At 52.9% G+C, this 14,673-nt stretch overlaps 1 protein-coding gene across 1 annotated transcript; it reads right to left on the bottom strand.

The window, feature by feature from the left end:
- Positions 1–4,073: 4,073 nt before the first annotated feature.
- LOC142419712 (von Willebrand factor A domain-containing protein 5A-like) lies at positions 4,074–13,258 on the bottom strand. The gene is made up of 18 exons (XM_075522972.1): positions 13,089–13,258; positions 11,996–12,074; positions 11,376–11,623; positions 11,058–11,280; positions 10,554–10,696; positions 10,285–10,399; positions 9,721–9,848; positions 9,360–9,448; positions 8,762–8,906; positions 8,365–8,444; positions 7,754–7,862; positions 7,239–7,403; positions 6,991–7,094; positions 6,450–6,631; positions 6,064–6,270; positions 5,372–5,595; positions 5,038–5,164; positions 4,074–4,831 (listed from the first exon to the last, which is right to left on the bottom strand). Exons 2-18 carry the CDS (start codon positions 12,042–12,044, stop codon positions 4,752–4,754), a joined length of 2,418 nt encoding a protein of 805 aa, XP_075379087.1. The 5' UTR covers positions 12,045–12,074; positions 13,089–13,258; the 3' UTR covers positions 4,074–4,751.
- Between the last annotated feature and the right edge of the window lie 1,415 nt (positions 13,259–14,673).

The raw sequence follows: 14,673 nt of genomic DNA, 5'->3' as shown, positions 1-14,673 counted from the left end.
ATGCTGGAGTAGCCCATCCAAGTGACTGAGTTGTTTCCCCAGATGCAACATCAGCGTTGTGTAACTGTGAATTAAAGATGCTGATTTCAAATGGTTTATGCTTTCTACATGTTATGTAGTTCCTTCTTCTGTTAGCAACCAAAATATGCCAACACAGAAAGGATCTTCTAGTCCTCTAGTACCTAGACTCAGCTTTGCCTGTGTATTTTTCCCCCCTTGCTGTGGTGGGTTAGCCTTGGCTAACAAGGGTCCCACCCAGCTGCTCACTCACCCCTTCCACCCCATAGTGGGACAGAGCAGAGGCAGAAAACCGGAAAAACAGCAACAATAAATCTTGTGGGTTGAGATAAAGACAGGGAGATGGCTTACCAATTGCTGCTGGGAGCAAAGCAGATTGGATTTGGGGAAAATTAATTTAATTTATTGCCAATTAAAATAGTTTTAGTTTGTGAGAAACAAAGTAAAATACTAAGCCAACACTTTTACTTGCCTCTTTCCCATGCTCAATTTTATTCATTCCTTCCAGACTCCTCTACTGCCTCCCGAAGCAGCGCAGGGTGGGCGGGGAGGGTTATGGTCAATCCATAGTGGTTTCCCTCTGCTGCTCCTTTCCTCTCGCATTTTTCCTCTGCTCCAACATGGGTTCTCCCCAGGCCGCAGTGGATATCTGCTCCACCATGGAGTATTTCCTCCTTCTTCTCTGATCTTGCTGTTCCCTCTGTTGTTTCTCACTCTTTTTGTTCCCTCCTCCTCTATCTAGCTGGCAATTTCTGCTCTTTCTTAAAGGTGTTTTCCCAGATGTGCCACCGCCTTCACTCATGGGCTCAGCTTTGGCCTGTGGTGAGTCCATTTTGAAGCTGGCTGGAAGTGGCTGTGTCTGGCACGGAGCAGCCCCTTGTCTCTTCTCACAGAGGCCCCACCTGCAGGCCCGTTGTTATGAAAATCTTGCCATGTACACCTGTGGTGGGTTAACCTTGTCTGGCTGCCAGACGCCCGCCAAGCAGCTCTCTCACTGCCCCTCCTCAACAGGACAGCAGGAGAAAACAAGATTAAAAAGCTCATGGATTGAGATAAAGATGGGGAGATCACTTACCAATTACCATCACAGGTAATGGCTGAACAGGGAACTCATCATGGAGCTCAAGAGGAAAAAGGAATTGTACAATCTCTGGAAGCAAGGTGAGGCTTTGCAGGAATATTACAGAGCTATGATTCGTATATGCAGGGAGAAGAAATGAAAGGCCAAAGCTCAGTTGGAGTTGAAACTGGCCAATGTTGTATCTGACAACAAGAAGGGCTTTTTTAAGTACATCAATAGCAAAAGGAGGTCTAAAGAAAACATTGGACAGGTACTTGTTGAAGACGGTCACCTGACTAATAGGGATGAAGATAAAGCAGAGGTATAGAATTATATAATCATTTAGGTTGGAAAAGGCCATTAAGATCGAGTCCAACTGTAAACCTAAGACTGCCAAGTCCACTACTAAACCATGTCCCTAAGCACCACATCTACACATCTTTTAAATACCTCCAAGGATGGTGACTTAACCACTTCCCTGGGCAGCCTGTTCCAATGCTTGACAACCTTTTCAGTGAAGAAATTTTTCCTAATATCCAATCTAAACCTCTCCTGACGCAACTTGGGGCCATTTCCTCTTGTCCTCTCGCTTGTTACTTGGGAAAAGAGACTGACATCCACCTCGCTACAACTTACCTCCTTTCAGGTAGTTGTAGAGAGTGATAGGGTCTCCCCTCAGCCTCCTTTTCTCCAGACTAAACAACCCCAGTTCCCTCAGCTGCTTCTTATAAGACTTGTGCTCTAGACCCTTCTCTACCTTTGTTGCCCTTCTTTGGGCACACTCCAGCAACTCAATGTCTTTCTTGTAGTGAGGGGCCCAAAACTGAACACAGATTTCGAAGTGTGGCCTCACCAGGGCCGAGTACAGGGGGACAGTCACTTCCCTAGTCCTGCTGGCCACGCTATTTCTGATACAAGCCAGGATGCTAATGGCCTTTTTGGTCACCTGGGCACATTGCCAGCTCATATTCAGCCAGCTGTTGACCAACACCCCCAGGTCCTTTTCCACCAGGCGGTTTTCCAGCCACTCTTCCCTAAGCATGTAGCGTTGCATGGAGTTGTTATGACCCAGATGCAGGACCCGGCGCTTTGCCTTGTTGTCTCTGTTTATCTGTTCCCAGAGCTCTTTGAGGAAACTTGCAAGGTCATGAAGTGTTGAGATCCTCTTATTTTTAGAAAAAGAGCATAACCTCAAACATTAAAAGATCAGATAAACAACGTGATCAAAACTGCTGTGTTAAGCTTGCTCAGTTTCACCCCCTGGCAAGAGACCCTGCAAAGGAAGTGCCCTGCCCTCTCTATTTTGTTAATGACTTATTTCATTACTTGTTCCTTGTCTAGGGTCTAATGAAGAAACTAACTGTATGTGGCCAGTCTTAACAGATTTTTCCAACTACCAACAACTGCAGCCAACCAGCCCTATATGTTTCATGCAAATTGCCTGATGATCCTTTACTTCTGATATGTTTTTTCCCCAAGTAGGTTGGTTAATAGATTAAGAAAAGAAACTGAATTGTGAACAACAGCTTTGTTTTGGGGTAACACAGAAAACAAGGAACAGCACTTGGACCTTACACATGTGAGGTCCAATATCTGCTGCTAACCCCCTGCGAGGAAGGAGTTTCAGGGATAACCGTAGCAGTGTGTAATCACTGTGCTGTAACATATGTGCAAGTTGGCATAGTGTGTGATTTGTATGGTTTTTTAATGTTTTTGTGGTTTTCTACCTGTCTGGTTTTTTAAATACAGTTGGGTTAGAAGGCAGATTTATGTTTGCCCCAACAAGAGACCAGTCCCTTTGGACTGGTAACATACAACTTTCTGGTTTAAATCCTGTTTATTGTCTTTGCATTTCCTAATCAATGGATTTGGTCATGCTTAGTCATTCTGGTATCTCTTATTTTTCTTTCAAAATAACTTCTTATTGCAGATGACAAGTGTCAGCACTTGTGTCTAGTTTTCAGTCACAATTACAACTTTATTTGTATTTGGATCACCAGTAAATTTATTTTCAACAAACTTTATTACAATCCTGTCATAACAAGAGGTTATGAACAGGAGCCAGACTGCTAGTAAATACTTTCTTTAAAAACAACAATTTGCAGATCATGCTACAGAAAAACAAAGAAAATAATCCAAAGCAATAACTAAACAAGTAAAACACATGGCTTGAGTCAGTGCTTGTGAGGTCACTGAGGACTGAGTAGCTGATAGGGCAGGAGGAAGCACATGGCTGGTGTCTGCTTGTGATGTTGCTGGTAGCACAGGCTGCACAGGTGGTGGAGGTATCTGCTGCTGGTGTTCCCGCTTGCTTCTGTCATCTCTCCACTCCTTCAAGGGGGTTGATGTTGGAGCACTTACAGAGGTGAAGCTTAAAGGGAGAACAGCATTTATTTTCAGAGTCACATGCTCCAGTGGAGTTAAAACGTTAAAGCTAAAACCAAGGTGGACATTAATCACCTGACAACTTTTCTGTTACAGCTAGGATAAGTTAGACATCAGTCATCTATCTGCTGGGCAAAGTGTTGCTACAGCCGCTACCGCTAAGATCAAGCTGAAATAAGTTCGAGCCAAAAGTAGTCCAGAAAAAGCCTGGCAAGTTCTCAGTTCTTGTCTTGCTAACCTAGAACAGGTCTGTGCTCTTCCAAGAGCAATGGCAGCACCTTATTTACTGTATTACAATACACAGCTCTCTGGGAAGTGAAGTCCTTTCATGCCCCTCCTGGCGACTCATAGATTGCCCCTGGAGGGAAGGATCATAGACCCAACTGAAATAAAGGCTATGTCACACCTTTTGGCTTCCAGAAGATTCACTGTTTATTGGAAAATGAATCAGAGACGTTGCCAACATGGAATGAGACCCATGAATTCAGGACCCTGGGGCAGGAGGGAGTACATTGCATGACTGGTTTGCTAATCAAAAGCTCCTGCAGTTCCACCTCCAACATGATGATAGTTTTCAAATCAATCTCACCCCACATGAGTTCTCTTGGACATTATGATGGGCTGGGTCTGATGTAGATGAGAGTTTTCCTTCCAAAATGATTGGTTTACATGGCAATGCAGATATGGGAGTTCCTGACACAGCCTGGACTTTTGGGGTAAAGCGAGGAGGCCAGCAAGTGGGGTGCAGCAGGAGTCCTCCATTGGAAGCCACTGCTATTGTGCCTGCTGTTGACACCTCTAAACACTCATCTTTTCTGGTGTGCACAGCACTCTCTTGTCAAGACACAAACCATAGAATCATAGAATCATTTAGGTTGGAAAAGACCCTTAGATCATTGAGTCCAACTGTTAACCTAACACTACCAAGTCCACCACTAAACTATGTCCCTAAGCACCGTCTTTGTGGAGGCCGTAGCCCATTTTGCCAAAGCCAAATTCGGGAAGGGCAACCACTGGGGAATGTGATGCTTCCTTCCCACTCCCACCTCCACCCAAACCAAACACGCTGGAGGCTCTGAACTAGAGGTTTTCTCTTGAGGAGTTCAGCATGATACAGGTTCAGCCCAACTGGTAGAAGACATAAGCAGTGAGAATTCATCTGTAATGTAAGACCCCAGCTGGCAGCAACAGTGGTATCCCAGCATGGCAGGTGAATTTAGGCTATACTTTCTGTCCCTTTTTAGCTCTGCAGGTGCTGCCAGTCTGTAGCACAAGGCATGTGTTGAGCTCAGAGCCTGAAGACACTTGGCTTCACGCTGCTCCCAAGGAGGGTGTTGGCTGCCTCCAGGCACTTGTCCAGCTGGGACACTGCAATCAGGGAGAGACAGGGGCACTAGGGGAGTCAGGCAGGAGGGAGAGTCCACAGGTGGAAAGGAGAAAGGGGACACAGGACTCCTTCACCTGCCCCCAGGAGACTGTGGTCTCCTGAGAAGGGGTGAGGCAGGTCCCACTGGAGAGAGAAGGGAGGAGGCTGTGCTGTGAGGATCAGCAGGAAAAGGACCCTCAAGACTCACCAGCTCGGCTGCACAGCCAGGTCACAGCCTTGGCCTCCAGCAACTCACAGAGGTCTTGGTAACACTTGTCGGGTCTGTGCAGCCAGGCCACAGCCAGCACTGTGGCCCAAATGCTTGGCTCCATGACCTGTAGGAGAACAATGACTCAGACCAGCACACAGTGCTGAGCATCCTCCCTGTCCCCTCACTGCTTCCCACCCCTTCCTTTGTGGCTTCTGGTTTCTGATCCCTTCATTCCTCTCTGGCTGCTCTTTGGATGCCAGTGTTGCCACCAGCCACGGGTTCCCACTGCCCCTGGATGACATGCTGCCACCATAAGAGGTTCTCCCCTTACCTCACCAGGCATTTTTCCCTTGATTTCAGCCTCATCAGTTTCCAGCACAGAGGCCAGTCCTGAGCTGAGGGCCCAGGAGCCATCTGCATTCTGCAGTGCCACCAGCTCCTGGCACTCAGCAAACACTTCGGTGGAACAAGGCCAAAAAATTGGAGAGCGCAAAACAAATTCCATGGGACCCACATACTTGAGAGAAGAAATAGATGATGGTGGTGGTTTACATGCTGTGGGAGAAGATGTGAACAGGAGGGTTGGGAGAATCACAGGAAGCTGGCCCCTCTCTACTCCCTGTGCAATGCTCCAGAACATTATCTCTGCTCTTCTTTAGGCAGCTACCTGCAGTCTAAGCTCCTTCCTGCATGTTCCCAAAGCACTCCTATCTGCAGCCCTTTCTGGACACCCCTAACTCACGCCCAACTTTGACCATTGCTTCTTGTCCTGGCATTCCTGCCCAGACATGTCTCAAGGCCCCTCTTGATAGCCCCCCAACACATCTTATCCAAATGTGTATTTATGATCCAGCACTGTCCCTGTCCCCTCCCCGGTGCCCCTGAGCTGGGTCTCATATTTGCTGAAGGACTTTCAAGTTTAAAGGGTAACTAAGGGAAGGGTTAAAGGCAAAATTCATTTATTTCCACACCGTGGGCAAGACATGGCAGCGTAAGCCTATAAGACATTAGATTATCCCATACCTTTTGAGCAAGCCCCCCGCTGGGGCAGGGCAGCAATAGCATGGGTGAGTCGACGGAGGGCAAGCCATGACTCACACACTGCTGTCAGCCAGCCGGGTGGGACCCAGATGCTCACAGGATGGCAGGAAGAGACTCTACTGGAGCCACGAAGCTCAACGATCTGGCAGGGGATGAGTGACTGGCGGGGTGGCAACAGTGCCAGGGGCCCTTCGAGGGCAAACGGGGAAAGGGGCTGAATTAAGCACATGGGAAAGAAGCACTTGGTGGTAATGGGGCCTACCCCGTGAGACTGGGGGTGCCCTGTGGCTGGGGTTCCAGCTCCAGTGGAATGAGAACATCCCACAGAGCTGCCCCACCAGCTCTTTCCCGCAAGTGTCTTTCCTTACCTCGGTACCAGGTTACCCTCTGTGATGTGCGAACCCCCACATAGCTGGTAAAGGGGCAGATGATCCCCGAAGTAAGGCTGATCTCAACTGCGCGATGCCTTGGTTCATCCGCTGACCCACTTGCAGCCTCTGGCAACAACCTCTTCAGCAGGCACCTCGCAGCCAGACGATGCCCAGCCAGCCTGGGGACAGAGTGGGGTGAGGCCTGACCAGCTGACTCATCTCCATGCTGGGGAAAGGTGGACAGAGAGAGAACCTGGACACCGGGGTTCTCTGCCTTCAGGGGTGAAGATGGACAGAGGGAAAACCTGGATGCCTGGGTCCTCGTCTGTCTGGAGGGAAGTGATGCCCAGGTTCCTGGGTCCTATCCCTGTGGGGTCACAGCAGGGAAGGAGGGCATGCTTGGACACCTGGGTTCTCTGCCAGTTTGGGATTGTGTGTGGAAGGTGGGAATGCATAAGCTATCTGAGCCGCCTCTCAGCTGGAGTCCATGTTAGAAATGAGGGGGATGCATGCATCTTCCCTTAGGACAGGCTCTCACCGACCATCTCCCTGTGGGCACAGTGGGAATTCAATCGTGTGAGTGACATCCTGGCCATCCAGGCTGTACTGCAAGGTCATGACCCCCTTGTCCACTGTCGGATCCTGGGAAATAATGGGAAGCTACTGGAGGTTACTGGGGACACAACATGGTTACTGGAGGATATCGGGAAGTTATTGAAAGATTACTGATGGTTACTGGGAGGCTATCGGGAGGTAACTGGGGGTGACTGTAGTCCCAGCTCTCACCTGCGCCTGTCCATGGATCTGGGCATAGAGGAGGCTGTGTTGACCCTGAAAGATGGACTCAGGGGTGCCCCCCAGCACCTCAACCTCCAGGCCACGAGGCAGGGTCCAGCTCAGAGAGACTCCTTCAGCTGCTGGCTTGAGGGCCTGCTTCAGGCACTTCAACACCTGGGGACAGAGGGCAGGACACCACAGTTCGCAGCTCCACCAGGGCTCAGCTCATGGCCCCCAGTGTCGGGGTTCCCTGGGGGACAGTGGAATGTGTGGGGTAGCCTGCACCAGCTGGGTTCCCTGTGCACAGTCAGGTCTGTGGGTTATAGAAGGGCAGAAGCCCAGGCACCTGGGTTCTCAGTGGGGTGGGGCGGTGGGGTAGAGTCAGGGGAAGCCTGGGTGCCTGAGTTCTTGGGACAGCTGGGTCTCGACTACTGTGTGTGGGCAGTCCAGGAGCTGGGGTACTTGGAAGTCAGTGTGTCTGTGGAACAGAGGGGGACCTGCCAGGGCTCCTAGGTTCCTACCACAACTGTCATACTGTTGTCAGAGGAGACGTAGGTAGCTTCACCCCCTGTCTCCCTGGCCAGGGCCATAGCCAGGGCAGCGCTGTCCTCTGAGAAGCAGAAGGAGAAACACCTATGGGGGAAGCAGGGAAAGGTGTCAGAAATGAGAGCCAGAGGTGGGTGCAAGGATGCCAGGATAGAGCTGGAGAACACAGGCTGGAGTTAAAGCTGGGGGAACAAAGCTGGGGTGCAGAACAAGGGGGGAGGAGGAAGAGCAGAGAGTGAGGGACTGAGGTTGGAGCTGGGTTTAGGCAGGGAGCTGGCAGAGCTGGGGTCGGTCTAGTGGGGCTGGAGCAGAGCTTGGGGGCACATCAGGTTGTACAAGCCCCGTGCCTCAGTCTCCCTGCTCACTCTGTGAAGGGTGCTGTGGTTATGGGAGTAGTAAGCAAAGACTCCCACGTGGGGGCTTGGCACTGGAGCCCCCATGTGCAGCGTGGAAAGGGTCTTTGGGACATTGGAGAGGCCCAAGGATTGGGACAGGCACTGGTGAACAGGGGACCTCCTCAGGGATGGAACTGACTGGACAACCAAAGGGGGACTGGAGGACTTGGGTGGGGGCAGAGAGTCCCCATTACCGGTGGCTGTTGCGGTGACGGCAGACCTCAGCTGCGATGGCTTCCTTGTCAGGGGGTAGCGCGGCCATGAAGATGAAGAGCTGGTAGAGAGGGAACATGAGTGGTGGGGCCCTGCACAGGGATCCCAAAATGGGGAGAGCAGGCCCCTGAAATGGAGAGAGAGGCCCAGGAGAGAGACCCCCCCTGTAGAGAGACTACTCCAGGGAGAAATATCAATTCAGGGACAGAAAACCCCAAAGATATAGACCCACTTCTCCATTCCCCCACACCCCACAGTATCCTTCTTGTTCCCTTGTGACCACCATGTACTTTGGGTGGCTCCTTCCACCCATACTCCTGTGTCCTCTCTCTCCTCCTCCACCTGTCCCTCCACCCCTCCATGCCCCTGCACCCAGACCTGGCGTGTATGCCCGCGGGGGCGGGGGTTATTGTAGATTGAGCAGAGGGTTCCCAGCAGATTAGTGTCACCCAAACTGGAGCCGGTGGAAGGGATGCGCCGCATGGCCTCAGTCAGGTTGTCCTGGGTATATTCAACACTTTGCCTGCAGGGGGCACAGCACGTTTGGAGAGCACATTGCTCTATGCTGGCCCTAGTGCTCCCTGAGACCCTGCCCCATAGCACTTCCCACAGCTATGCCCTAGGGTCCTCTGCAAGTCCTTGCCCCATAGTATTTCTTGAAGAGACCTGGCTTCATAGTTCCTACAAGACTCTGCTCAACAGAACCCCAAGAGGTGCTATTCCATAATGCCATAAAGATCCCATCCCCAGAATCCAGCCCTGCTCTACAGTAGCCAGTCATGCCCTACAGCACCCAACCTTGCCCCATACCAACCAGCCAATTTCAGAGCATGCATACCTGCCCTCCAACATCTAACCCTGCCCCATAGCACCCATTCCAGCCACACAGCACCCAGCCATGGCCCACAGTATCCAGCCCTACCCACTAGCACCTAATCCAGCCCCATAGCACCCAGCCTGCCCCCTGTTTGCTCACGGGAAGATGCCCACAGAGGCTTCTCCATAGCAGTAGATGTTGAAGTAGCAGCCCAGGGGCAGGCTTTTGAGAAGGAAGAGCAGGGACTCCTGTGGAAAGACACAGCAGGCAGGTCTTGGGAGGCACTGATGCAGGGTACAGATGCCTTTGCCCATAGTCTGGTCCTCCTAAAGCCTCTGGACTCCCCTGAATGAAACGAGCCAGTGCCCCAAACTCCCCTGGGCACCCCAGATATTTCAGGACCATTTCAGGCCTCGCCAGTGCCCCCTCACATCTCTGTCCCTCCGTAAATGCCTGCCCTGGCCTGCTCCCCCTCAATCTGCTCCTCCACTCCATCCTGGTTCCTGCTCTGCAGGGGTACCTGTGCATGCTCAAGAAAAGTGGTGTCCAGGAGGAAGATGAACTCTCCAGACCGGTGCTGCCCAGGCACTGCCTCAGGGATGCTGGGTGCCAGTGTCACCAACACCATGGGGTCACCAAGCAGGGAGCCTGGAGGAGGTATGGGATGAAGGCCAGATAGGGACCCCCCTCCTCCTCCTGGTTCTGATTCTCATTGTTCTTTCAGCTTCCACCATCCCAGAGCCCGTGATGCCCCGCACTGGTACCTCAATACCCTACTGTACTGTCCACTAATTGCACATCCCAGTGTCCCATGTGTTCCAATCCAGTGCCTCCAATACAGCTACCCAGTGAGCCCTAACACAGAACTTCTCATAGGCATGCTGCTATATCTGATACCTCACCACAGTGTCCCCAACACCCCACCCCGGAGCCCAAGGACCCACACTATCCCATCTGAATGTGTCCCATTCCCATCCCAGTGTCCAATGATATCTTGCCTCCCCCAGACCACCATGTCTCCCCGTGCCCCACTACCTCCTGCCACCCAGAGGTGCCCCCATGTTCCCTCCCCAGCTGCACTCACCTGGAGGGGCCCCAGGGTCTCCCTTCTCCACCACAGCACCGACTGCAGTGGGGTCTCCAAAATACACCAGCAGCTCCAAATTATGCTGACTTGGAGGGCTACCAGCCAGTGAGACCTGGAGAAGGGGTGGCTGGTCATACACAGGAGGAGGGGACCAGACACAGCATTCGGCCAGGAGCACAGGCACTGATCCCAGTACAACCCCTTTTTCGCAGTGATGACAACCCTCCCCAGCTCCCCCTGGGATCCTGACACTCAGGAGGGCATACCTGTGCAGTGCTGTGGTCCTGGGCAGTGTAGATCAAAGGGGTGAGGGCAAAGTTGGCCTGGACATTGGCCACTCCACGGGGTGACTGCAGGCTAGCGGTGAGCAGCAGGCTGTAGGGCAGCTTGCTAGTGAGACAATTCCAGGCTGCAAGGAGAACCACGGCACTGGGGAGGGCAGAGGCTCTCCCTGCAGTGGTGGGGGTGGGGGTGCAGGATTTGGCATCCATATATAGGACATATGGAGAGAATTGGGGCTTGTCAATAAGGCGTATGGAGGTGTCCATGAGTCTGTTTATGGGAAATATGTGTGGGAGGTGTGGATCCTCTCATGGGGCACAAGGAAGAATATGTGGATCTGTCCAGGGGCTGCATGGGGGAGAAATGTGGGTCCCTCTGTGGGTGCAAAGGGAAGTTGCATGGCATCTGTTTGTAAAGTACATAGGGAGTCTGTGACCATTCTGTGGGGTGTGTGACTGGGAGGGCAGGTTCCTTGTGGGGTCACTCACCATAGTGTCTTGTGTAAGGATGTAGTGTGGGTGGCAGCACAAAATGAGCTGCTCCATCTGGCTCCCGTGGCAGCTCTTGGACATAGCGCAAGGTCACGACCATCTCCCTGCCAGGGGACAGGGTGCCCAGGAAGCAGGCAAACACCTTACCCGGATACTCGGACTGATCCTGAAGGTATTCCAGATTCTCCCAGCCCCCTGTAGCCTCATGCAGCTGCTGGGCCTGGGTGGGAAAGGGAGGCACAGAAAGCTGATCACCAGGCAGGCTCATCCTAAGCCCCTGTGGTGGTCTGCCCATTTGTGCCTGGATGCTGGTACCTCATCCCGCAGCATGGCCTGGACCTTGGCATCCTCACTGTGGGCCTGGAAGGAGTAGATGGCCATGCGGGGGCCCAGAGGGAAGGCGAAGAGGACTTCTGTGGAGATCGGACTCTTGTTCTGGTAGATGAGTTCAGAGGCCACGTCAGCCACATAATCCTGGATAGCAACATCCACCACAGCACTACACAGAGGCACTGTTTGCAGGGGTATTTGGAGCCACTTCCCCAGCAAAAAGGATCCTGTTGCTGTTGGGAGAGATGCAACCTGTCCATCAGCACACATGAACGACACAAGGAGGTGGTTGGGGCTGCTTCAGGTATGTGGCCGTTCCCACCCTGGAAAGCAAGACTAGGTGACCAATGTTACTGAGGGTCTAGTCTGAGCCTGCTGTAGAACAGTGTCTGCCCCCCACCCCCCTAGCTTCCCTTTTTCCCCATACCTCTGTTCCCCACCCATTTCCTGTAGACCTCTTGACCATTCCCCTCCTTGTTTTACTCTGGGAAGATCCAGTCCAGATATTTCCCCCTATGGCTGCCTATCCTTCTCCTTTCTTTGTTCCCCTTTGGGAGCATCCCCCATCCCCCGAATGTCCCTCAGCTGCCTGATCCCCAGCTCACTGTCACTGATGTAGGATTTTTCTAGAAGTCCAAAGCTCTGACGCCACATTTCTGGAGACCTGCAGACAAGAAGGGTCTCCTGTAAGAGAAGAGATCCACGGAAACCACCGGGCAGCCCCTATTCGGTGAAGATTCCTTGCTGTTTCCCCAGTCCTACACACATAGCTGGAAGCCCCAACCCACCATGTAAAGCCAGAGCAAACCCATGGATTCAGAAATCCCTGTTCATGAGCACTGGGACATCACCAGGACTATCTCTGCATTGAGGAGGTCTGCACCCCACCCCCACCACAGGAGAATCTTGAAGAGAACTGAGGGGTAGCAAGGGCAGATGGAGGGAAGAAGGTGTGTAAGCAAGGGAGGATGGATGGATGGATGGATGGATGGATGGATGGATGGGACTGTATTGGGATGAACAATACATGGCTACCCATCCATGGCTGGATGGATAGATTGGCAGATGCGGTCTATTTTGGGACAGATGGATGCATAGGTGGACAAACAGAGAGATGTCAAAATTTTTGTTGAAAAGGATGGATGGACAGGTGGAAGGGTCCATTTTAGAAGAGATAAGCAGGTCCCCATCACAAACAGTATTGTGTGAATGTAGCTGCACAAAAGAAAGCACCTGCAAGGGCAGGTTGAAAGTCCAGATAATAAGGGGGAACATGATGGAGAGAGAAATGAGGCCAGGGACAGGTATTCCATGATTGCAGAGCAAATCCCAGAAAGGCACTGGGAGGAGGGTGTAGTTCAAGTGGCTGTCTTCCAGCCAAGTGCTGGGAGGTGAAAGGGACCGCCGTCTGCCCCAAACCCACCCACATAAATCTCTCTGGTTCAGACACATTTGCCTCAATTTCCCCAGTTCTTGCTCTGGGGTGACAGGGAGGAGCACCAGAAAAATCCCCACCCCACAATCATGCTGACAGGGTGGACAGACAGAGCAAATAGGGTGAAGACCTTGGGGGAGCAGGGATGAGGGATGGACAGAGGGATGGATTGAATAGGGGCAAGCTCTCCCCAGCAAACAAGGAAAACGAACAGAGAATAAGGACAGAATAACAAAGTGACGCACAAACAAGCAGACACTCACCAGAATGAAGGGCAGAGGCAGCAGGGACGGACTGACAATCAGATAGACGCAGAGATAGATGGAAGAGGAAGGGGGAGAGAGGGTAAGGGACAGACGGATGAGATACAGAGACAGAAGGGGGAGGGATGGAGAGACAGAGCAAGAGATGCTCGGGCAGACAGGAAGATGCAGGGCTACGTAAGCAGAGGGATGGCTGCGAAGGAGAGAGAGGAGGGCAGGCGGACGGACAGACGGACGCGAAGGCGGGGAGGCGGGGCCAGGGGGGCGGAGACACATCGCTGCAAACCTCCTCCCGAGCACCCGGGCGCCTGCTTCCCTGGGGGCTGCGGGGACAGCGGGGATCCTGGGTGCCGGGCAGCCTGGGAGGCTGTGGGATGGGGAGGGGAGAGGGGACAGGGGACACCCCCGGTGGAGGGATCTGACCGGGGTCCCTGGAGCCCCCTCCCCGCCTCGGAAGCCAAAGTGGCGAGTGGGCGGGAGCGTCTGCAAACTGCGCTGCGGACGCCGCGCCGCATGAGCTGCTGCGCCCCCTGCCCCGCCAGCGCCCGGACGGGGAGGGCGTCCTGGGCGGGGAGCAGCGTCCCTCGCCGCCGCAGGATGCTCCGGGCACAGCCAAGGAAGGGACTGCAAATCCCTCAGCAGGAGTGCTGCTGGCCAAAGGGAGTCTGCCAAATCTCCCCCCACCGCCCAGCCCTTCCGCTCTGTCCTCGTCTGATGCAATGGGCAGCAGCTGCCAAGGGCCCCCTGCAACCAGGGTGGCGTCTTCTGTGTGGCTGAGGAGGTGGCACTCGTCCCTCCAGGAACCTGCCCCCCTGCCAGGCCTGCAGCGCTGGCTGCAGATTTGGAGGCTGGGCTCAGGTCCATACACTGGTTAGTGCCAGGCTGTTAATTGGGTGGTGAATTGCAAAGAACCAAAACCAACATACTGGCCAGCTGAGGAATGGGAAGAGTTGGCAGACAAGCTCAGACTTATATATGTACTTTTGACATGGGTGTTTCCTCTCATCTGCTGGATTGGGATGCTCTGCCTCCACCTTCCTCGCATGAGCCAGCCCCATGCTCATGCCTCCCTGGCAGCCAGCCCCTGGTTGAGACAACCCACCTCATTGGTGGTCTCTAGACACTCAAGGGGCCAAATTGCGTTTGACTTCAGATGTGTTGCTGCCAGAGCACACCCTGGGTGTCTCTCACTGAACTCTTGCTTCTCCAGCAAACCTGGGCAGCTTCCTTCAATCTGCATCTCAGGATTGGTGTGATTCTCAGACAAGGCCACTCCAAGGGCTGTCCTGACAGTGTGAGAGCCTCGATCAGCACAGACAGTTCTAGCTGCCTTTGTTCAAATTCTGCCACAGTGCGTCCAGTCTCATTGCACCCATGGAGATCAAGTTCTTTGAGGAAGTGGGTGAACCAACATTCACGTGCCGCTGGTAGATGTGGCCCATGACTACCTTCAAGAACTGGTGGAACACCACATGTTGTCTCCAGTAGTCCTGATGCTTATGAGTAAGCAAATGAGTCCCAGGTGTAGATGCTACCTGCTGCATTTGAGCAGCTAGGGAACACTTTCCTGCCTCTTGGATCTTCC

Source organism: Mycteria americana, chromosome 22 (assembly GCF_035582795.1).
Source record: "Mycteria americana isolate JAX WOST 10 ecotype Jacksonville Zoo and Gardens chromosome 22, USCA_MyAme_1.0, whole genome shotgun sequence".
Taxonomy (NCBI): Eukaryota; Metazoa; Chordata; class Aves; order Ciconiiformes; family Ciconiidae; genus Mycteria; species Mycteria americana.
The sequence above is the reverse complement of the archived record's forward strand: the minus strand, read 5'-3'. Positions and strand labels throughout refer to the sequence as shown.

Excerpts from the sequence above, each read along its gene's own strand:
- LOC142419712 (XM_075522972.1), bottom strand. The coding sequence starts at position 12,044 with ATGTGGCGTCAGAGCTTTGGACTTCTAGAAAAATCCTACATCAGTGAC. Across the intron at positions 8,907-9,359 it reads GCCTCTGTGGGCATCTTCCC|GCAAAGTGTTGAATATACCC; the intron begins GTGAGCAAACAG and ends TGCCCCCTGCAG. Across the intron at positions 5,596-6,063 it reads GCGGGGGGCTTGCTCAAAAG|CATGTAAACCACCACCATCA; the intron begins GTATGGGATAAT and ends CTTCTCCCACAG.